Genomic DNA, 23,944 nt, shown 5'->3' with positions numbered 1-23,944 from the left:
TTTTGAATTTTGTACATATATATTTTTTCATTCTAAAATAAATTTAATAAGAAACAATTACTGTGGGGCGCCTGGATGGCTCAGTCGTTAAACATCTGCCTTCGGCTCGGGTCATGATCCCGGGGTCCTGGGATCGAGCCCCGCCTCGGGCTCCCTGCTCCGCGGGAAGCCTGCTTCTCCCTCTCCCACTCCCCCTGCTTGTGTTCCTGCTCTCGCTGTGTCTCTCTCTGTCAAATAAATGAATAAAATCTTTGAAAAAAAAAAACAATTACTGTTGATTTGTATAAAAGTTCTTGATGTAGCATCGTCATTCTACAGTCATTTTTGTGAACTCTCTTATTAGTTTTATTATTTTGCTGCTTTTTACTTTCTGACTTTTAAGTAGATATACATACTTTACAAATTATGACAGTTTTATCTCTTCCTGTTCAATATTTTATAGCTCATTTCTTTTTCTTATCTCATTGCACTGTCAAAGACCTCCAGAACAACAGTATTGATGATACAGTGCATACTTGCCTTGTTTCCCATTTTAATGGTCGATGTTTCTGCAGTAAGGTTGATGTTTGCTGTGTAGGTTTTTGAATAGGTAATCTATCATATATTTATATAATAGAATTTATAAAGCAGTAAAAATGAGTGAGCTAGATTTCTATATATCAGTCTAGACAATTCTCAGAAACCTAATGTTGTGTGAAATAAGCAATTTATAGAAAGATATGGATAATGCCATTTATATAATTTTAAGCATACAAAACAATGCTATATATTATTTTGGATAGATATATTTCTAGAACAATTTAAAATGGGTACTGAAAGATGCACATCAATTTTACAGTATCAATTACCTCTGGGAAGGGATGGAAGAAAGTGTGACTTTAACAGTATATGTAGTTTAATTTGATCTGTTAATACAAAGATATTAAACAAATACCAGAAAGTGTTAATGTTTCTTAATTATGGATGATATATATTCATATAATCTCACTTTTGTCTGTATCTCTCTTTTTTTAATTACAAAGAAAGATGCATTGTTTGCCCAATACAACCAATAAAAAAAAGACCTTCACAGGGGCGCCTGGGTGGCTCTTTAGGTCAAGCGTCTGCCTTTGGCTCAGGTCATGATCCCAGGGTACTGGGATCAAGTCCCTGGTGGAGCCCTGTGTGGGGTTCCCTGCTCAGCTGGGAGTCTGATTCTCCCTCTTCCTCTGCCCCTCCCCCTGTTCATGCTTTCTCTCTCTCAAATAAATAAGTAAAATCTTAAAAAAAAGACCCTCACCTAGACACATCCTGAAGTAAGTTTTAGAATAATAAAGATTAAAAGGAGACCCTAAAATCTTTCGAGGGTAGGGGGAAAGTCATCTACAGATCATATTGACATCAGAGTTCTTATTCATAACACTGGATGGTCAATGTCAATGAATAAATGCCTTTAAATCCTTAGAAAATATGCTTTTCTTTATTATTCTATCTCTAAACACACTATCAAGTAGTTACGTGGTGACAATCAAGATGTTTTTAAGACTGAAAGTACTCAGAAAATTTATCTCCTGTGGACCTTCTCTTAGGAGTTATTTGAACATGTCCTCCAACTAAACAAGGTAGTACTCAAGTCAAAGAGAAATATAGAATCAAGGAAATGGTGATCCAAACTTGGGAAAGCAATAAAAGTTAGTGTTAAGATAATAGCCAAACAGCGCACTTGGTTGACCAGACCAAAGTGGAACAAAACGGCAGAGGATTTGAGGTAGTGGGTGAACTCATGAATAAAAGGGGACTTGGTAAAATCAGTTGAGAGGTTAGAAAAATTAGAGGCAAATAAGGGAGGAAAAACAATTAGCAGAACCTCTAAGAAAATATTACAGTGATGGTTCCTAATGAACCATGCCTTTTGTATCCATACCATTGTGTAGTCCCCTCCCACATTGACTCTGGACCTAGCCATGTGAAATTTGGGGGGAAGTTTGAACATAAACAAACATAACCCATGAAGAGGCTTGAACAGTGCATTTTCCATGGGGCTTGCACTCTTCCTACTCTGAAACCACCATGTGTGGAAGCCCAAGCTAACCTGCTGGAGGAAAAAAACATGTAGAATAGACATGAACTGTTCCAACTGACGACCCCTAGAAAGAGCTGCCAGATAAAATATAGAACTCCCAGTTAAATTTGAATTTCAGATGAACATAAAACATTTGTTGATATAAGTGTGCCCCAAACATTGCATGGGACAAACTTATACTAAAACAATTATTAATTATTTTTTTGAAATTCAAATTTAACTGGGCATCTTCTATTTTATTGCTATATCTAGCTACCTTAGCTACAGGAAAATCAGCCCCCAGCTAATCTGCCAGCTGGCTTGAACCACATGAATAACCTCAGGCAAGAATAGCAGAAGAACCAACCAGTCAAGTCCAGTGCAAATTCCTGATCCACAAAACAAGGAGCAAATAAGATGGCTGTTTTAAGCTACTGAATTTTGGAGTGGTTTTTTACATAGCGATAGATATACAAAACCAAAGAAAATGCGTACTTGCTCCAAATAGGCAACAAATTAAGGTAGAGTTCAGCATTTGACGGTGTATAAGGAAAAAGAATCTATGGAATCTCGAATCTAAGAACAGTATCATTTAAATGACTCAAGAGCCTTGACCTTGGATTCCAGAACATTTCTAAGAAATTATAGTGGGCTACATTAAATCAGAAGCTAATCCCAGATGTCTCTGGGATCTGACCATTCCAGATAAGATGGGCAGGTTTGAACTAGCGCCTAAATTATTAAGTAAATATCCCCAGGGTAAGATGCATTTGTAGCCTGATAAAACTTAACACCTAGCTCTACCACACCAGAAGACAGGCGATAAGGAGACCATGGCTGCATGGCTCTCAGAACCTTCTGAAGTGACCAAATGGTTATAAAGGCAACCCTCCAACATCCCACAAAAGATCTAGGTTGAACTTGTGAAAGCACCTGAGGGAGTCAGTTGGTGTCATCATCAAAGCAATGATGCCTTCATGGCGTCTTGAAAGCAAAAGGGAATGCTGCTGAGATTTCTTCTTTATATACCATATCTATATCTACATCTATATGTCTATTCTATATAGATATGTCTATATCATCCATATCTATATAGAAAGTGCCAGTTTACTTTTATACTATATTCTGTAACAACGGAGTCTCCCAGTAAAGTTTTCTGCTTTCAACTCTGGAAGCTGAAAATCATGAACAGAATTTAGATGATTACAACTATATAAAATGATGCTAGTTGCTGAGCCTGTTGTGTCCTAATACTCAAATCTATTTGGTATAGTTTTGGAAAATGACTCACATATCACTTTGGGGATGATATTTCAAGTTGGCAAAAGACTTAATAAAATACAGCTGGCAGAACTTGCTATGTAGAAAATGATAAAAGAAGAAAGGAGAGTAGATACCAGTAGAGCTGGTATCCTCATTCTATAAAGTGAGAAGTGAACAAATCCTGGTGAAAGTTTAGAAAAGAATAAATGTTTATGTATATATTTAAAGTTACATTTAGCTACTTTCTTTATTTTAATTGATTTCATGGCCTATTTCCTCCTTAAGAAAGCAAGCTTCATAAAAGCTATCCCTGTCTTGCTTGCTACCAAATTCCAAATGTTTTGAATAGTGCCTGGCACACATGGTGCTCAATAAATAGTTGTTGATTGTGTGATTAAACTACGATTACTAATAATACTATAAACGTTAGGAGTAAGAGAGGGGGAGGATGAATTATGAAATAAATGAGCTTCAGTGTCCTATTTTCATAGCAGAAGGTCATTAGAGGTATAAGTGTATTTTTGGCATTTTGAAGATAACCACGGGAATAGTTCTCAGTCTTGGCACTACTAACATTTGGGGCTGGAGACTGTCTTGTGCATTGCAGGATCCCTAGCCTTTACCCATAAGATGTCAGTAGTGCCCTTGTCCTCAGCTGTGACAATGAAAAATGTCTCCAGACACTTGACAAATTTCCCCGCGGGGGGGGGGTGGTGGTGGTGGGCGGGGCGTGCAAAATTACCCTGGTTGAAAACCAGAGTGACAGAAGGAGCTAAAATCAGAAAAGTTAAGAAAGGTTGCCACTGGACTCTAGGGAGTGGTACTATGTCTAGGGAAGAGCAGGAGGGGAAATTATTCATTTTCATCATAAATTCTCTAGTTGCACTGTTATCATATGTATGTATTGGTCTGAGAAATATTAATGTTTATAGAAAAACAGTAATGAAGTGGAATCAATGAGACTTTGAGACAAGCTAGCAATATAGGATGAGGGAGAAGGAAGAAGTCAGTAATAACTAGGTTTCTGGCAGGGACAGCTGGGTGGATGGTGGTTGTGTCCATGGAGACAGGGAAGACCAGAGGGGGAAACATTTTGGCGTGGGACTGGAGAATGATGGCTCCAATTTCAAACATGTTGAACATGAAAAAGCTGCAGGATATGCAATCTGTAGGCATTAAATAAATTAATCTTGAAACTCAGGATATATTGACTTTTGAGTCATTAACATATAGATGGTAACTGAAGCCATAGCAGTGGATGAGTTTCATGAAAAGAGAGGAGACCTGAGAGCAAGACCTCAAGATAGAGTGTGTTACATTCTGGTGTTTTTTTCATGCTTCTGCATTTTTAAAATTATTATCAGGACCGTATTGTAAATGTTGTTTAATTCATTTTTAAAATAAATTTCTCTTTGCAAACATAATGCATATTTATTGAGAATATTTCAAAAATAAATAGATAAGCACAAACTCCTGTCCAGAATCAGAATGGCAGCTTTAATACTAGACAATCAAATTGAGTGGGCACTGAGCACTAATTATGTGTGAGGCAGATGGAGATTCAATAGTAAACAAAACAGTCACCGTTCTTGTGTTCACAGAGCTTACCATGTAGTGGGGAATACAGGCAAAGAAAACAGAAAATACAATGGAGAGTGATGAATGCCAAGAAAATTAGTGATGAAAAGCCACTTCAACTAAAGATGCAATAGGATGTGATTTAAGCATCTTTTGTGTTACCCATTTTTCTCTTAATAGGCATGAGCTCAGTTGCCAGAACAGGAAGAAACTGTGTTGTATGTTTCTTTGCCCCCTGTGCCGCGTAGTAAGAAAGCTCAGAAAGGCTGGCAGAAAACATGGAGTTGTTTGCCTTTCTCGGCCTGACTAGAGACTCTCAAAACCAAGCCTGGGAGTACACTGAGCTCTAACTCCTTCACAGACAGCATCTCCATTAATTTAAATTGGTTTTATGCTTGACAGTCTGTTCAGTTAATTTTCCAGGAACTCTCTAGTTGCGTTTCTACATTCTCAAGTCAGCCGCTAGATAATACTGAATTTCAGAAAGGGGAGAGATGGTTTGTATATTTCTTTCTTTTTGTATTGTAGTAAAAACATTTAATGTGAGAAATATCCTGTTAATAAATTTGTATATTTCTTAAAGGTAAGAAGCATGCACAAATTGACAATAAGAGCCACCACGGAGCAGAAGATTCATAATAAGAAGCATAGACAAATGGGCAAAATAAGGAATAACAGAGACAAGTCAATTTGCAAGAAGTAATCTGTCCCCAAGGTAGCATTGGAGATAAGTCTTCCCCCAAGCAGCAAAGAAGAGAGACTGAACCCTTAGCCACCTCTGTCTAATGACTTGGAACATAAGGAAAATTCTTGGTATCAGGGAAAACAACTCCGACCCTTGTCTTTGATGGATTTTCTAAAAAAAAAATAAAAAACAAAAAACTGTTTCAATAAAACCTGGTATCCCTCAAAGATGGGGAATCAAAATGGAATGGCACAATAGGTAAAGACAGGTAAGAGAGAGAAAGAGAGATAAAGGACCTGAAAAATGCATGGCAAATAAAGGAAACTCATCTGAAAAAAAGTAGATGAAAACTGTCACCAAATATTTCACCATGAATTAGAAAGTTTTAATGAAGCAATTAAGCAAGAGCTCAAGAAAAGGATGGCGAGATAAGAATGAACTACAATATGAGCTGTCAGGCCTCAGGGAAAATGTAAGAGAATCACAAAGAGGAAAGCAGAAGTGACAGAAACACAGGGAAGAAAGAAACTGTAGCAAAACTCTAGCAATTGATGTCAAGTCTATGTAAATTTAGGACAAAGACCAAAACAAATGTGGTGATTATGGTTATGGAACAAATGTAATGGTGATAACCCAGATGAAATAGAAATGATATAACTAACAGCAATTGGGAGAGGAAAGAAAAAGGTGGGAGGTAATATAGATATGTTGGTTTTCTTACCCTTAGTAGCTGCAGTCAAAAGATACCATCTAAAGCAGGCAAACGTGGCAATAAGAGTCTAAGTATATTCAGTAGGCACAAAGGGAAACACTAAGAAATATAACTTAAGCAATGAAAATTGGGTGTATAAAAAGAGGAAAGGGAGAAGGGAAGAAAAGGAAATATGTATAAGCATTGAATCATTATTTGTAATATCAAGAAAAAATGGGGAATAAAACGCTAAATATCCACACAGAGGGGACTGACTAAATAATTATGACATATTCATGCAACAAAATACTATTCGGCTATAAACTAAAAAACATTTTTATGTAGTGATATCAAATGATTGACAAGATTATTATATGTGTGTGAATATATACATATATATATAATTCTCTAGAATTGTGCACAAGAAACTGGTAACATTGCCTGTAGTGGGGGAGTATTGGGTAGTGGTGACAGAAAGGTGGGAAGGAGATTTTTAACGTATACCCTTTGTTATCTTTTGAACTTTGAACCATTAGGATGTAACTAATATTTTTAAATAAATTTAAGAAGAAATATAAAGAATTGGTTGACCTGTCTTTGCACAGCCTTGTGGATATCATGTTATGTGAGATGCCTGATACACCTTTGTAGAGCTTCCTAACTCTTCATACAATGTTTCTTGTTCTAACCCCCAAGGACTAAGGCAAACACATGGGAGGGCAGTGTCCTGGCTGCCCACTTGGCCCCCTGTGTCCCTGCCCATTCTTAACCTTGGTCTGGTGCAGTCCCTTCAGCAAGTAAAAATGATAATGTTATAAAAATATTTAACTAAACTAAATATAATTCCCCCTGTAAATAATGTTCTCATGTAGCCCATTCACCATTAAAACTACTTAGGATTAGGGCGCCTGGGTGGCTCAGTTGGTTAAGCGACTGCCTTCGGCTCAGGTCATGATCCTGGAGTCCCGGGATCGAGTCCCACATCCGGCTCCCTGCTCAGCAGGGAGTCTGCTTCTCCCTCTCCCACCCCCCCCTCTTGTGCTCTCTCTCTCTCAAAATAAAAATAAATAAAATCTTAAAAAAAAAAAAACTACTTAGGATTATAACCTCACACAAAGAGAAGCAAGCTACTGCCTGTACCTTGCTCAAGAAACTTAGAGTTCTCGGGCGCCTGGGTGGCTCAGATGGTTAAGCGTCTGCCTTCGGCTCAGGTCATGATCCCGGGTTCCTGGGATCGAGTCCCGCATCGGGCTCCCTGCTAGGCGGGGAGCCTGCTTCTCCCACTGCCTCTGCCTCTCTCTCTCTCTCTCTGACTCTCATGAATAAATAAATAAAATAAAACATTAAAAAAAAAAAAAGAAACTTAGAGTTCTCAAAGCTAATTTTTAAAACTCATAGCCATCGAATATTACTCAGCCGTCAGAAAGGATGAATAGTTACCATTTGCATCGATGTGGATGGAACTGGAGGGGATTTTGCTGAGTGAAATAAGCCAATCAGAGAAAGACAATTATATGGTTTCACTCATCTGTAGAATATAAGAAACAGCACAGAGGATCATAGGGGAAGGGAGGGAAAACTGAGTGGGAAGTCATGAAAGAGGGAGAAAAACCATGAAAGACTTTTAACTATAGGAAACAAACTGAGGGTTGCTGGAGGGGAGGTGGGTGGAGTAATTGGGTGATGGGCATTAAGAAGGGCAGGTGAGGGGCGCCTGGGTGGCTCAGGCGTTAAGCATCTGCATTGGCTCAGGTCATGATCCCAGGGTCCTGGGATCGAGCCCTGCCTCGGGCTCCCTGTTCAGCAGGAAGCCTGCTTCTCCCTCTCCCATTCCCCCTGCTTGGGTTCCCTCTCTTGCTGTCTCTCTCTCTGTCAAATAAATAAATAAAATCTTTAAAAAAAAAATAAGAAGGATACGTGATGTGATGAACACTGGGTGTTATGTGCAACTGATAAATTGTTGAACACCACATCTGGGACTAATGATGTACTACATGTTGGCTAATTGAATTTAAATTAAAAAAAAAAAAGAAAAAACCTCATAGCCATCAATTTAGAGTTTTGCTAAATTCCAAAAGCTCTCATTACATATCGGGAAGCAGGCCTGGAAGACTCTGACTATAGATCTTTGCTAGATGCTATAGGTAGTGAGAACTTGGGACCTAAAGGAAGTGTCCGTTGGAGAGGAATTTTGTGGAGGGAGAGAGAAGAAGGAATCACAACCAGCCCCGTCTCCTGGCTCAAATCAATCCCTATATCGAAACCCTAGAGGGGGTGGGGATTAGAAATGACCAGATCTGATATCGGAAAATCTCAGAGCATTAGGGTGAGTTTCTCACTTCCCCAGGCACAAGCTTCAAAAAGTGTGGGGTCTGGCATGGGGCAGCCCAAGTGGGAGGATAGATAAGGCTGAGAGAGAAGGTTGGTGGGAACATACCCCCCGCACTTCCTTTACCTCCACCCCACCGCCCCGCCCCTGCCCTGTTTAGAAAGTCACCAAATCCATGTACTACCCAGTTTAAAAGTCTGGATAGTGAAAAATACAGAACTCTAGATACATATTTGCACATTGACAATTGGTCCTTGTGAGATGCAAATATTTATTCAAAGGGAGATACATGACATGGTTATTTGAAGTACTTTTTTTTTTTTAAAGATTTTTATTTATTTACTTGACAGAGAGAGACACAGCGAGAGAGGGAACACAAGCAGGGGGAGTGGCAGAGGGAGAAGCAGGTTTCCCGCTGAGCAGGCCGGGCTCCATCCCAGGACCCTGGGATCATGACCTGAGCCGAAGGCAGATGCTTAACGACTGAGCCACCAAGGTGCCCCTTATTTGAAGTACTTATTTGTGGTCATAACTTGAGCCATCAAAGTACCTTCAAAATCACCCCATATCCATAAATCCAAGAACAGAGAACAATAGAATTCTGACGGCTAAACTTAATGGAGACCTTGCCAGGGTTAAAAAAAAACATGATCAAATAAACCAGAAGAACCACTTTGAGCTACTCCACTGCTAGGGGAGAGGGAGCAAGAGAATATAAAAGTAAAATGAAAAAAAAAAAAAAAAAAGAAGGGGTCTATAGGGAGAGTTGGGGGCGGGGAGAGCATCCGTGGAACAATAGGACTTAATTCTTGTCCTTTTCCTTTTCCCTCCTCTTTAGGAGTGACTATGGTGAAGCACTTGATCATCCCCCCCCTTTTTTTATTGTTGTTCCAAAAGCAGCAGAAACCACAGATATGCCTAGTGTGTTGACATATGCCTAGGTACATTGGAATCGAGGTAGAATAGCATTGCAAGGGAAGGTATAAAGACCGTGCCTATTCACAAGCAAACAAACCCAGACAAATACATGGGAATAAAACCACAAAAGAAATGGGAAAGATCATTAAAAAGAAAGATTCAACAAAATGAAAGAAGGATTTAGATAAGGGTGCCTAGATGGGAAAATTATAAAGATGCCAATGCTTGCCAATTAACCCATAAACTCAGTGCAATTCCAATGAAAACATTACATATTGGATTCTGCAAGGACAGGAGGACAGACAGACCCCGGGCGGGCCACTTGGCTCTCCCGCCGCCGCCTCGGCGGGCGCGGGGCTGCGTGGCGAGGCCTGATCCCTGCAGCGCGGGCGGGCGGCATCGTAGAACTCAGCGAGCCTGAGTCGCCCGGACTCTTGCGGTTCCCGGCAGAGTGTGTGCCACAAAGCAGACGCCGTCAACAGGAGAAGCTTAGGGTTCTACAGATGTTCTACAGATGACAAAGGAGCCGGTCGTTGGAGGATCCTATCTCACCCAAATCTGGGAGAGCGATTTCCCAGCAATTGCTCTGGGTGATACAACCAAAGAACAGGAGTCTTCTCTTTTTTTTGGCCACGAAATGCCTACGTGCACCACACATTCCATGAGGGAAGAAGGGTGGAGCTTCTTGGATGATGATGGACATTCCACTGGACAGAATGAAGGCAGAGAGTGTGACATCTACACCACAAGGGTGCAGTGTGAACTTCCTCATCTCCCTTCCCGTCCAGTTCCCTGCCTCCTCTATCCACCGCGGTGTTGGGTGAGTTTTTTCCATTGCCCTGGACAAGAGGAGGAACTTGTCAATTTTAAAGGGGGGGGGGTTAAGCAGTGCGTTGACCAAAGCACCCTTGTGCAGTTTCCTCACACCAGACTCAGAAAGCTGCTCACCTGCCACTCAGAAGAGGCCATTCTGGAGCTGGGCGATTACCACAATGAGGCCAATAAAGAGTGTACTATTTTGATCGGAACACCTCCTTATTCAGATGTGTTTTGCATTTTTATTACACGGGAAAGCTGCAATGTCATTGGAGGAACTGTGTGTGTTTTTGTTCTGCCAGGAGATGGAGTAGGGGGGCCTTGAGGAGCTCTTCATCAGTTTCTGCTGCAGTAAGTGTTACCAGGAACGCAAGGAAGAAAACCACGGAGGAGGACTGGGACCAGGAGAGCAATGGCATGAATACCAGTTCCTCCTCTGAAGAGTTTTCTCTGAGAAGCAGCTGGAGAAGTTTGACAAGGGGTGATTTGGTCACTTCCTGAAGAAGATCTGGATTCGAATGGAAAACCCAGCCTACTGCCTGTCTGTCCCCCAAGTTCATTGCCATCTCCTCCGTGAGCATGACGCTGGCCTCCGTTGTGGCCGTGTGTGTCCACAGTATATCAGAGTTCCAGAAGGAGGACGGAAAAGTGGATGACGCCATGCTGGAAGGCTTGGAGACTGCGTGCAGCACTTGGTTCACCTGCGACTTTGCCAGCCTGTTGGGCGCTGCTCCCTGTCAAAAGAAATTCTGGAAGAATGCTCTGAACATAATTGCCCTTGCCTTCATTATTCCCTTCTATGCCACTTTGGCTGTAGACACCAAGGAGGAAGAGAATAAGGACATTGAGAACACGGGCAGGGCGGTTGAGATCCTCAAGCTTATGAGGATCTTCCAAATTCACAAGCTTGCCTGACACTACATAGGACTTTGGTCTCTAGGTGCCACACTGAGACACAGCTACCATGAGGTTGGGCTGCTGCTTCTCTTTCTGTTTGTGGGCATTTCCATCTTTTCTGTGCTTATCTACTCTGTGGAGAAAGATGACCACATGCCCAGCCTCACCAGCATCCCCATCTGCTGGTGGTGGGCCACCATCAGCTCGACTACTGTGGGCTATGGGGACACCCACTTGGTCACCTTGGCCGGGAAGCTAATTACCAGCACGTGCATCATCTGCGGCATCTTGGTGACTGGATGGGTGTCTCCACATTATCTCCAACAAGTTTTCCAGAAGCTGAAACACACTGATGTGGACCAGCGCAGTGAGGACCCACCAGGGAAGGGTCATGAGCTATCTTGCTTTAACATTAGAGATATTTGTGCACACCAGATGCACGTCTTCACTACCAGTCTATCTTCTGTGGGAACTGTGGTGGGCAATCCCAAATTCCACAGGTGCTCCAAGCATTGAAGACAGTGAGAATGTTTATAACACAGCATCCTGGGACAATTGCACTGCAAAATGAACAGGGACATTTGCGCCTGTATCTTGTGTCCCTTCCTGATGTTAGCTTAACACAGTTTTAATAAACCTCAATGGGTTCATTAAAATCGTTTAATTCTCAGGGTGTACCTTTCAGCCATAGTTGGACGTTCATTGCTCCAAAATGATAAAATATTCTTTATTTTCCTCATTAAAGTGAATTAAATGCTTGTTCTGAAATTTATTTTTTACAAGAGAGAGTTGAGCTAAGATTTTGGGAAAAAAAGTAAATGGTATTGGGTGGGATTTATTACTATGGCTTATGTATCAGTCTGTGTTTGTCATTTTCTCACATTAAGCTAACTGTAAATTACTGATAAGTAGAATCAAAGGCTCAGCGACTGAAGATTACATGCATGTTGGATCCACAAAATGAGACAATACATGTAAATCTATGTTCATGTTCTAGACATGGAAACTGGGACCCTAATTATGGGGAAAAATTGGATTCTGTAGTAAATGGCATTAGTATAACTAATTGTACCTTTAGAGAAAATTAAGATACAAAGTCTACCTCAAAGCAAAGGTACACAAACACACACACATTACACATACACACCACTAGTCGGTTACAGAGGGAGCTAATTCTTAAAAAACTGTACTTATATTAGAGGAAATACAGGCAAAAGTATTCTAGTAAACGTGGGATGTGAAGACTGTCCTAAATAAATGAAAACACAAAAGTTCAATAGAAAACATTGACAAAAACAGAAAACTTATATTCCAGATTGATTGAAAATACCACACCAAAAAAAAGGAAAAAATCAAGGAAAGGGCTGAGGGAAACCATTGCAGCACGTGAGTTCAACATGTGCCAACAGCCATATTTCAAGTGCGGCTAATGACTACCATGTGCCAAGCGCAGCAAGTCTATACATAGAACATGAACTTGCTCTACTCTCACACGAATCAACTTACTATGGTGAGGGGAGAAACCGGTCCCCGCTTTCCCATGTTGTTAAAGTAAGCCAGGGGACGGCATTCCTAAGTTTCCTCTGGGCCAGAATATGTCCTGAGAAGGAACCTGGGGCAGAGGCCTGCTCACAAGCACCAACACCCACCTCCCTGCTAACACACACACCGCCTGCCATAGGGCCCCCCCAGTGAGCTGAGGGTCCCCGAGTCAGTTAGAGGTTCCTGGGAGAAAGGTGTGCCCCGGGGAGACTTGACACCAGGGAGCCGCAGAGGGGATGCCCGGCTGGGTGCATGAGGCTCCCAGATGCACCACACTGCAGCAGGAGACTGGAGTGAGAAGTGGTGCTAGCCACCATGACCAAGTGGGATTTATCCCCGGGATGCAAGGGTGGTTCAACATTCGCAAATCAATCAGTGTGATAGAACACATTAATAAGAGGAGGGAGAAGAACCATATGGTCCTCTCAATTGATGCAGAAAAAGCATTTGACAAAATACAACATCCTTTCCTGATTAAAACTCTCCAGAGTATAGGGATAGAGGGAACATTCCTCAAGCTCATAAAATCCATCTATGAAAAACCCACAGCGAATATCATCCTCAATGAGGAAAAGCTGAGAGTCTTTCCCTTAAGATCAGGAACACGTCAAGGGTGCCCACTCTCACCATTGTTGTTCAACATAGTACTAGAAATCCTAGCAACAGCAATCAGACAACAAAAAGAAATAAAAGGTATTCAAATTGGCAAAGAAGAAGTCAAACTCTCTCTTTTTGCAGACGACATGATACTTTATGTGGAAAACCCAAAAGACTCCACCCCCAAATTACTAGAACTCATGCAGCAATTCAGTAATGTGGCAGGATACAAAATCAATGCACAGAAATCAGTTGCTTTCTTATACACTAATAACGCAACTGTAGAAAGAGAAATTAAAGAAACGATTCCAGTTACAATAGCACCAAAAACCATAAGATACCTCGGAATAAACCTAACCAAAGAGGTAAAGGATCTATACTCTAGGAACTACAAAACACTCATGAAAGAAATTGAAGAAGACACAAAAAGATGGAAAAATATTCCATGCTCAGGGATCAGAAGAATAAACATTGTTAAAATGTCTATGCTACCCAGAGCAATCTATACCTTCAATGCCATCCCGATCAAAATTCCAATGACATTTTTCAAAGTGCTGGAACAAACAATCCTAAAATTTGTATGGAATCAGAAAAGACCCCGAATCGCCAAGGAAATGTTGAAAAAGAAAAACAAAGCTGGGGGCATCACATTGCCCGATTCCAAGCTATATTACAAAGCAGTGATCACCAAGACAGCATGGTACTGGCACAAAAACAGACATACAGACCAATGGAACAGAATAGAGAACTCAGATATGGACCCCCAACTCTATGGTCAAATAATCTTTGACAAAGCAGGAAAAAACATGCAATGGAAAAAAGACAGTCTCTTCAGTAAATGGTGCTGGGAAAACTGGACAGCCACATGCAGAAGAATGAAACTCGACCATTCTCTAACACCATGCACAAAGATAAACTCAAAGTGGATGAAAGACCTCAATGTGAGACAGGAATCCATCAAAATCCTAGAGGAGAACATAGGCAGTAACCTCTTTGACATCGGCCACAGCAACTTCTTTCAAGATACATCTCCAAAAGCTAGTGAAACAAAAGCAAAAATGAACTTTTGGGACTTCATCAAGATAAAAAGCTTCTGCACAGCAAAGGAAACAGTCAACAAAACAAAGAGGCGACCCACAGAATGGGAGAAGATATTTGCAAATGACCCTATAGATAAAGGGCTGGTATCCAAAATCTATAAAGAACTTCTCAAACTCAACATCCAAAAAACAAATAATCAAATCAAAAAGTGGGCAGAAGAGATGAACAGACACTTCTCTGAAGAAGACATACAAATGGCTAACAGACACATGAAAAAATGTTCATCATCATTAGCCATCAGGGAAATCCAAATCAAAACCACACTGAGATACCACCTTATACCAGTTAGAATGGCCAAAATGGACAGGGAAAGAAACAACAAATGTTGGAGAGGTTGTGGAGAAAGGGGAACCCTCTTACACTGTTGGTGGGAATGCAAGTTGGTATAGCCACTTTGGAAAACAGTGTGGAGGTGCCTCAAAAATTTAAAAATAGAGCTACCCTATGATCCAGCAATTGCACTCCTGGGTATTTACCCCAAAGACACAGATGTAGTGAAAAGAAGGGCCATATGCACCCCAATGTTCATAGCAGCAATGTCCGCAATAGCCAAACTGTGGAAAGAGCCGAGATGCCCTTCAACAGATGAATGGATAAAGAAGATGTGGTCCATATAGACAATGGAATATTACTCAGCCATCAGAAAAGATGAATACCCAACTTTTACATCAACATGAATGGGACTGGAGGAGATTCTGCTAAGCGAAATAAGTCAAGCAGAGAAAGTCAATTATCATATGGTTTCACTTATTTGTGGAACATAAGGAATAACATGGAGGACATTAGGAGAAGGAAGGGGAAAATGGGAGCGGGGAATTGGAGGGAGAGATGAACCATCAGAGACAATGGACCTGAGAAAAAAACAGGGTTCTAGAGGGGAGGGGCGAGGGGGGATTGGTTAGCCCAGTGATGGGTATTAAGGAGGGCACGTACTGCATGGAGCACTGGGTGTTATACGAAAACAATGGATCGTGGATCACTACATCAAAAACTAATGATGTATTGTATGGTGACTAACATAATAAAATTAAAAACTCCAAAAAAAAAAAAAAAGAAGTGGTGCTGGGTTACCTGTTACCCACTGGGGGAAGAAGTGAAGTTGGGTCACCCCTCCCACCTTGCACAAAGGTAAACTCCAAGGAGATCTGTGAGACGACCCTTTCAGGGGAAAGGTGTGAAGGAATTAGGAAACCATACGGGAGACTCTCTGTAATCGGGGCATGAGGGAGGGCAGCCTGAGCCACACATGGAAACAAGAGGCACTAAGGGAGAAGGAGCCTGCCCTCAGGGGGAACTGGAGGCCCTGAGCAAAGAGAGGAAGCAAGTGACAGAGTGTGAGGTGACGCCTGGGGCACGTGTAGCAGACAAGGGATTGGCCAACCCTCTGCGGGACTGTGCTGGACTGTGGTGAGGCGCCCATCTGCATCTTAGACCAACTGGGGGGGGGGTGCCGAAGGGAGCCTGGGGCCAGCCCTGGCCACAGTGGTCAAACTCGAAGAGGAATGGCGCTGTGGCAGCTGAGAGATTGACCTGGTGAGGGCCGTGCCTGTCTGTGGGTGGCACTTCAAAGTGAGGGGTTGGTGGTGGAAACGGCTTTGAGACCAGCGCGTGGGGTCCCGGTGAGGAGGCAGAGTCTGAGACTGGCTGTATGGGCCGGGAAGCCGGGTGTCTGCAACCTCCTGTGTGTGCCCTTCATGGGGGCGGGGAGGGGGGAGCGCAAATCCCAAGACCCCCAGGAGAGGTGGCAAGCTGGGGAGGGCACTGGGAGTTGGTGTGCAGCCGGTAGCTACAGGCACCCAAAGTGGACGTGCTCAGGAGATGCGTAAGAAGCAAGACCGGGCCTTTTGTGGAGCTGGAAGGCAGTCCGCGGGGACGGGCCCCCAGATTTACCCAAGAGGCAGGCTAGGCTGGGGCGGGCCCCGTCAAGGCGGGGCACTTCCCCACGGAGTGTGACCAGCTGCAGCTTTGATGCCCTTGTCGAGCCTTTACCATGGGGAAGCCCAGAAAGAATCTGTTCACTGTAGCAGGCAGGTGGGCACGTTCAGTGTTGGTGGCCCCACGCCGTTTCATTCTGGATTAGGTGTGTGTGTGGGGGCGGGGTGCACCACGGTCTTCCTGGGGCTGACAGCCTCTGAATGTCTCCATCGGGCCCTGACTGGCAGGCATGCTCCCGAACCCCCTCCCCCGCCCCTAGGGCTCCTGCCTGGCCCAGCAAGCCACCAAGGCATAAAGGGCAGACCAGGGGCCTGAGCTACCCGACACGGGGGGAGTGTTTGGGGGAGGGCAGTGCCAGCAGAGGCACCGGAGGCTCTTGCCTTGGGCCCGGGGCCCGCCCTGGAGACCCTTGGACGCCAACGGGCTTCCCTGTGACAGACAGTTGCTCAGGAGATGAGCAGACAGTCTCCAGGCCCTCCCTGTGTTAGAAGTCAGCTGTGGCCCCAAAGGGCCAAGGGCTTGCCTCGGAGAGGGGGGACAACTGCCTGTGGCAGCACTCGAATGGGGATTCGGCAGAGCGCAGAGGAGTGGGGAGGTGCCTGTTAATTTGGGACCCCGAGCCAGGAGGAAGGAGATCTTCTGCCTTTGTGCTGTGCTTCAGGAGGCCGAGCATGAAGGGGTGTCGCTGAAGACAGCACTGGCCAAACAGGCTCCACTGGGACAAGTGGGTGTGGGAGCTGTCTGCAGGGCACCCCTGCTTGGGAAACACTGCCCAGTCCCCCTGAGGCTGGCTTGGGAGAAAGGGCTGGTCACATTAGCAACTCTTAGGAAACATGACAGGGCCCTGCAGCCAGCAGAGGAAGCCCCCCCGGGGGGGGGGCGGGGGGAGGTGCTGTGTGTGTGTGTGTGTGTGTGTGTGTGTGAGAGAGAGAGAGAGAGCGAGCGAGCGAGAGAGAGAGCCCTGCTGGGGGTGTGTTGTCACAGCAACCACAAGTCACATGCTGGCCATCCAAGGTGCCAGTGCCTGGGGAGAGGCGGTGTCCCCGTTGCGGGTTGGAAGGTTCCCCAGAGATGGTCCTGGGACCCGGCCCGCACCCGTACCTGCTAGTCAGCCCGAAGGGTGCGGGGTGGGGTACAAGCTGAAGAGTTGTAATCCCCCTGCCCCCCAAAGCCCGGGAGGAGGGAGGAACAAATACGACTATGGTGTGTGTGGAGGAGAGCATGCAGAAGGCAGAGTGCGGATGCCCAGGGCACCGTGGCCCGGAGCAGCAGCCCAGGGAGACCAGGAGAGGGCACCAGGCACAGAGGCAGCCCTGCCCAAGGGAAGCTTCTTGTGGCCTGTGCTGTGGGCCAGGGCTTAGGGGAAGAGGACCATCGCTTGACACGTCAAAACCCCTCAGGGAAGCTGGCTTTGGTGACGCAGGGGCCACGGGCTGCTGGGAGGGCTCTGGCAGCGCTCAGCGGGGAGGCTGCCTGAGTCGTCCAGCTCCACGGAGTTGTTCCGTGCACAGGGCTGGGCTCCTCCTTTCCTCCCAGGGGGGCCAGGAGCTTGCATGGGGGTGACGGAGACGTCTCTCCCGATGGACTGGCCACAGCCCTGCCAGGCACCCCAGCGTCTGCCCTACCACCCTGACCGGGAGTTCACGCAGGGCTCCACGGGCCCCTTCTCGGAGGTCCCCGAAGGGACCGGGGAGAGGGCCGAAAGGAGGTTCCCCCGAAGGAAGCGGGGGCCAACCCTTCTCCCTCTGCCAGCAACTGGGGCTTGGGGTCCCAAGGAAGGGAGTGGGCCCGGAAGTGGGTTTAACAGCCGCTTCGCAGGAGAGAGAGAGAGAGAGAGAGAGAAGGACACCAAGGGGCCACGCAGCGAGCGGCAGCCATCGTTGCTAGACCTGGGCACTGACTGCCCGGCGATGGGTTGCCAGGTGGTCCCCGGGGATGCGTAGACAGACCCCAAGGATACTGCCCTTCCTGCCCAGGCTAGCAGTCCAGGAGAAAGCCCTTCCTCGAGGGATTTCCCTGCTCCAGGTGCCAGGCACTGGGCCGCCGGCTTCCCGGGTGCTGTGTCCTGCAGTCCTGATTCCACCAGCCCCACCTCTGCTCCCTGGCTTCCGCCCCTGGCCCCCAGCCCCTTCTCCAGGCCGATCCTCAGCACTCCCGCCCACCTCTGCCCCCGCCTCCTGTGAGCGCCCAGAAGCGCGCCCCTGTCAGGGAGCATAGGCCCCAGGGAGTCAGCGTTGGTCGCCTACTTCTGTCTTCCTCCGCATGCAGACTGTAAACTCAAGGACCAGTTCCACGTCTCGTTTTCGCCAATCAAAGCGCACAACTTTATTGATGATACATACAAACGTAGGCCTGGGTGGATGAGGTTAAGTCAGTACAGCACAGACAAGGGGCGTGTCCTTCGTGGACGCACAGGTTCACCATCCATCAGCTCGCACAGAAGAAGGAGTAAATGGGAAAGAATTCGACCTAAGCGGCAACAGATGCGTTTTCAGCACGAGCCCCGACACGTGTCTGGTCTCCACAAAGCGGCCCGGCTTGGACAGGGAGACCGCCACGGGCAAGGCCTCCCTCGCCATGCTCTTACAGGATGTTCCGTAGCCACGGCTGGCGGCTGAAAGGATCCCTTTGCCGCAGGAGGAAGGCCGCAAGGGAGTAACCGCCAGCGCACACGGCCTGCGGACTGCAAAACCAAGAAGTTACTCCGAGCTCTGGGGGGACCCCTGCCTGGCCCAGAAGAGTGTGGTCCTCCATGTAGCAAGTGTAACTTGCACCCCGTGATGCGGTGACTGGCTAAGGCTGGCTCTTCAACAGCACCCACTGCAGACCCTTTGAATGAGAACACGGGGGTGTGTTCACCAGCAGGCTTTTGGGTGGATTCCGTCCCGTTCGGTTCCGCTCCGCTCCAGGCGGCCATCTAAGAGGCCAGGGTGTCGGGGGGAGCCTGTGTGTTTCCGTTCCTGATCAAGAGGGACACGAATGAGAGCAGCGTTTGGGCACCCAGCGATTCCCCTGCCAAGACTGGCTTTTCAGACAAACCCATGGACAGTTTCAAAACCTGAACCTCGGCACATCCACTTCCCTCGGATGTCAAAGGGAACTTCAAGTCTGAAACGGACTCGGCAAGCATGTGATTAATAACTGTCATGCTTATTAACAAATTGAATCCGGCCTGCTGCAGAAATGAGATGCAGCAATGTGACACAGTCTCCCGACACACTCCATTGATGGACATCTTAATCTGGCCCTGGTTTTCAACCCTTGCATTCAAGTTATCCAGAGCACAGAAAGCCTTCTCCTTAGTAGCGGGGTCGGGAGTGGGGATGGTGCTTCCAACAACGGAGAGGCTGGTCAAATGACCATTGATACCGTGGCTAAATGAAAAACCAGCATCCTTGGGCTGAGCAAACCACATTTTTCCCTGAATGAAAGGACACTTAGAGAGGTCAAGTACACACCTGAAATTTCTAAAGCTTTGAGTGCTCCAAGAATTTTTATGTTCATAGGGGAATGGGCGCTGTTTTACTGGGTGTGTTCGGTTGGCCTTGCCCCCACCTGAGGGCCTGTCCTCAGTGCCACCAGGGGCCCCAGGTTCAGTCCAATCCCCATCCTCACTCCAGGGCCGAGCCATAGTTGTGAAATCAAACCAAAGCTCAGGTTCTTCCTCATCCAGCTCCTGGTCATCGTCCCATTCCTCTTCCTCCTCCTCCAACTTGTCACTGTCATCTCTTCCTATGGTTAGCTTGTAAACACAGTAGCAGGCACCAGCCCCAATCATCAGTCCTGCTGCCATCCAACCCACTTCCCGAGCCCGGCCCATGCTCAAGTCCGTGCCAGCCTTTGGACAGGACAGGAGAGGGCCTTGTTCCACCTGACTGAGGAAGATTCTTAGGGCCAGGGTGAGTAATGGTGGAGCGCAGTCCTCTTCAGCCTCTCCCGGGCTCCTGTAGCTCCCTTGTGATGAATCTATGGGTGCAAAATGGTATTAGGGTCCTGTGCTGTGTCTGAGTTTGTGCCTCACTACACAAATAGAGTGGAGTTTGAGTTCTGGTTGAGAGAGGTGGATTATTAGGAAACGACTTCTTTGTTCCTTTTTGTCACCCTCTATCTACCCTCAGGACCCACCATTTCTCTTCCAGGCCCTACAGAAAAGGGCAGAGGATGGGGCTGTGCTACCATAGCCAGGAGGGTGACAAGGAGAGGCACACACTCAGGTAGTTTCCTCCACTACCACCCCTTCCCCCAAAGATTCACAGGCAGGTCTCTCCCACCAACCTCTACCAACGTCAGGTAAATTTCTACTTCTTCCCTCGTCTTCTGTTGTCAGTACTCCTTCCACGGAGATTGATGGACAGTCTGGCAGAAGGTCGGAAAGACAGCTGGCTTTGGAGAACTGAAAGTGTGGTGGATGGATCAGCACTGAGAACACGGGTCCTAATACCCGCTTTTCTGCATTTTCAGCCTTTGACTTTAAAGTATTTCTCACACCTTCCCGACTTTCCAAACGCGGGCTCCCCCCTCCTCCCCCGTTATCGTCCGCCATTTCCCCAGCAAAGGCCGCCACACCCCTTTCCCTGCACTGAAATGGGAGGGGGTGTGGAGAAAGAAGGGGCCAGGAGAGGGCGACTCGGACCCGGCCCGCGCAGATGCCAGCCCTTCCTCCTCCGCCACCCCCAACGCCACCCGCAGCCAGGGTCCAGGGCTCATCCCACCTTCACACGGACCTGCACGGTCCCAAGGCAGTTTGCTCCTTCCCTCGGCACGACTTTTGAGGCGACCTATGGGCCAATAGACCCTACAAACCTGCAAACAGGCAGGGAACCGAGGGGACGGAGTGCTTGGTGGACGGAGCAGGACTCGGGACACGAGTACCCTGAGTGTGGCACCTTGCTTCGGAGTCTCTGTCAACCGCCATTTACTCGCCTCACCCCCACCCAAAGTCCGCCGGTTCTCTCCGCTAAATGGGCACAAGGGAGGGGGGGGGCGGTGGTATTTAGAAAGTAGGCGGGAAGGGAACCCAGCCCGGATCAGCCCGAACCTGGATCCGGGGCGCCCTTGGCCCTCTCCTCTCCCCACCCGCCTCTAAGCAGAGCCCAGGCTCCTACCGACCTCACGGTCCGGGGCTAGTTTCCTTCTTCCTTCACACGCCTGCGGAGTAATGGGGGGCTGGTACCCAGACGGAGGCGACTAGCAGGACTTCTGCTCTAGGCGGCTCTTGGTCACGTGACGACCACGTCACCGGTGAGCTCTGGCCCCCAATTTCCACTCCCACAAGCAGTGCGGCAGGCGCCAGCCTGCCCCGTACCTCCCCCCTTTGCACTGGGCCCTGTCACTCTTTTCCTCTATAACAATACCATTAAGCCAGAAGTGGCCGTGGCTCTCTGGTGTTTGAATTTGCCTAAGTATACGAAGGGGCCGCATCTTCTCGTGGGTCTGTCCTTCCTTATACTTCTTCTGGGGGGAAATTTCTTATCCTTTACTTGGCTCTGAAACGCCTGCCCCCCAGTCCTTATTTCTACCCCTTTGCACATCCAGCCTCTGCACCAAAATTGGGGGTGGGAGGTGGCATAAAAGGAAGCTCAAGTAGTGAGGTTTTTATTAATATTTTTCATACATTTATGTTCTATTTCTTCCTTCCTTTTTTATTGACTCAAGCTAGATTATTCTGTAACCAGAAAACATAATAAATCTATTTCACTTGGAGAAAAAAGAATTCAAGTTATGTACATATGTGTGTGTGTATATACATATATATATGTAATAAACAAAATTTTCTAGTTAATAGAGAGGCCTCATTGACTTGCTTGAATTAATTTGTACCCTGTTGAAAACGTTTTCTACTGACTGCACAGGAAATAGCAGCTTTCAAACAGCATATTAAAATTTAAAAACATATCCTTACAAACAAAACCAGTGTGCTTTCAGATGATTTATAAATTGGTGGATATAATGAATCTATAGTGAGGTGGTCAGTGTTTTACTTGTGGCCATTTTCGATAAGTGAATCACTATCCCTTTCTTATTCCTGGCTTAACTCACAGTATTAAGTGTCAGACGGCTGAGAACTTCATAGAAGATTGCTGGATGGCTTTCACTCTGGTTTCAAAGGATAGACTTTATGCAGACCCTAAATTCAGCTGAATCTTACCGTTCAGATGAACTTTAGAAATCAGTAACTTCGCAGGTTAGCCTGTCTTTCGTTCAAAAGTCTTTATTTAAATTCTATTCTGAAGTTTCATGGTGTAACTCAGAAATAATCCATAAATTAGAGTTGTCCCTGTTATCCCACTGATGAAAATGAGACTCAATAGATGAAATATTTATTTAATTATGACACTGGTGAGATATCTCCGGGATCTGTTGTTCATGTACTATATGTCTGTTACCCCAGCAGCCCCTAGTGCTCAGCATCTTCCAGTGGAGACAGTGGTAAGGGTCTGTGGGTGACTGTGAATCACTGCAACACCCCTGAAATCGGTGTCATTTTTCCCTCACGAAAAGCATAGTTTACAGGATGCCAAGCAGTCACCACCAGGAGAAAGAGGCCTTTTCACTCCCTGCCTTCTGTTACAAGTTCACTGCACCACCCATACAAGCCCCTCAGAATAATCCCAGAACTCAGGGACAAAGTATGCAGAAGTTAGTCCCCAGACATTCAGCTGTCCCTGCTAGGGAGTCATACTCTAAATATAGACCCTTCAGGCAGCCTCTTTCTTAGAACGTTGAAATATGACACCCCAGCAGGAAGCTCCCCCTGTGAGGGGCCCCTGTGTGGGGGAGGCCCTTTCAGGAGGTGAGCCAGGGAGCCCAGAGTGCCTTGCTGGAGAATATTCAGAAGTCAAGAACACATCACAACTTTCTGTCTTCCTCAAAACGTTTATAGTCCAAACTCCTTCACAAGTATCACACCCCTTTTCTTTAAAAACGCTTACCACATTCGTTCTGCATCATTTCCTTCTACCGTTCTTTCTGTCTCCCTTTACTTTCTTCTCCCAGACAAGCGAATTCTATTTATGAAGCTTTACTAACAAATCTAACTGTCCATCATTCAATTTTTGGCTGCTAAGTAATTATATAAGTGGCTTTTGTTTGTTTTGAATGTATACATTAGAAAGAACTAAGGAATTTGTAAAGCTTAACAAAGCCTCAAGGACAAAAGCGCCACTCTTCCCTCTCCTTACTAGTATAAAGGATCTCCCTCCCCCACTTTGGTATGTTTTCCGGTTATTCCAATGTGTAACTCCCCGACCACCATTTTCCCAGTCTGTCAGACTTTTCTCTGTCAGACCTTTCCCGTTTGAATCCATTCCCTCTCTAAAACGTCCCATACTCCATGGAAATGATAACCCTTTCAATTTCTCTCACTTCTTTGTCATTTAGATCCACAATTTCTACCGGGGAACCTAGAAGCTAGCATTTAAAATCTATTTTGCTCCCCATTATACATCCATCAACAACTATTTAAGGGCATGCTATTTGCCTGACATACCGTTTCAAAAGCAAAAAAGGAAAATCCTTAAGCAGTTCCTCAGACAAGCCTGTTAAAAGTTC

At 45.8% G+C, this 23,944-nt stretch overlaps 1 protein-coding gene and 1 pseudogene across 5 annotated transcripts; one reads left to right on the top strand and one right to left on the bottom strand.

Moving 5' to 3' along the window:
- The first annotated feature begins 10,142 nt into the window (after positions 1-10,142).
- LOC110576027 lies at positions 10,143-11,789 on the top strand (annotated as a pseudogene).
- Positions 11,790-18,700: 6,911 nt separating this feature from the next.
- Positions 18,701-21,526, bottom strand: ARMCX6 (armadillo repeat containing X-linked 6). Of its 5 annotated transcripts, none has more exons than XM_021696745.1 (4): positions 21,503-21,526; positions 21,106-21,350; positions 20,669-20,786; positions 18,701-20,359 (listed from the first exon to the last, which is right to left on the bottom strand). In XM_021696745.1, exon 4 carries the CDS (start codon positions 20,211-20,213, stop codon positions 19,311-19,313), a length of 903 nt encoding a protein of 300 aa, XP_021552420.1. In that variant the 5' UTR covers positions 20,214-20,359; positions 20,669-20,786; positions 21,106-21,350; positions 21,503-21,526; the 3' UTR covers positions 18,701-19,310. The 5 variants fall into 5 exon arrangements, with proteins under 5 accessions (XP_021552420.1, XP_021552480.1, XP_021552636.1 ...); XM_021696805.1 differs by having other exon boundaries at positions 21,106-21,196; positions 21,503-21,525; XM_021696961.1 differs by having other exon boundaries at positions 21,118-21,196; positions 21,503-21,525.
- Between the last annotated feature and the right edge of the window lie 2,418 nt (positions 21,527-23,944).

This window comes from Neomonachus schauinslandi, chromosome X, assembly GCF_002201575.2.
Source record: "Neomonachus schauinslandi chromosome X, ASM220157v2, whole genome shotgun sequence".
Lineage (NCBI taxonomy): Eukaryota > Metazoa > Chordata > Mammalia > Carnivora > Phocidae > Neomonachus > Neomonachus schauinslandi.
Note: the sequence above shows the minus strand (reverse complement) of the source record. Positions and strands in the feature narration are given on the sequence as shown.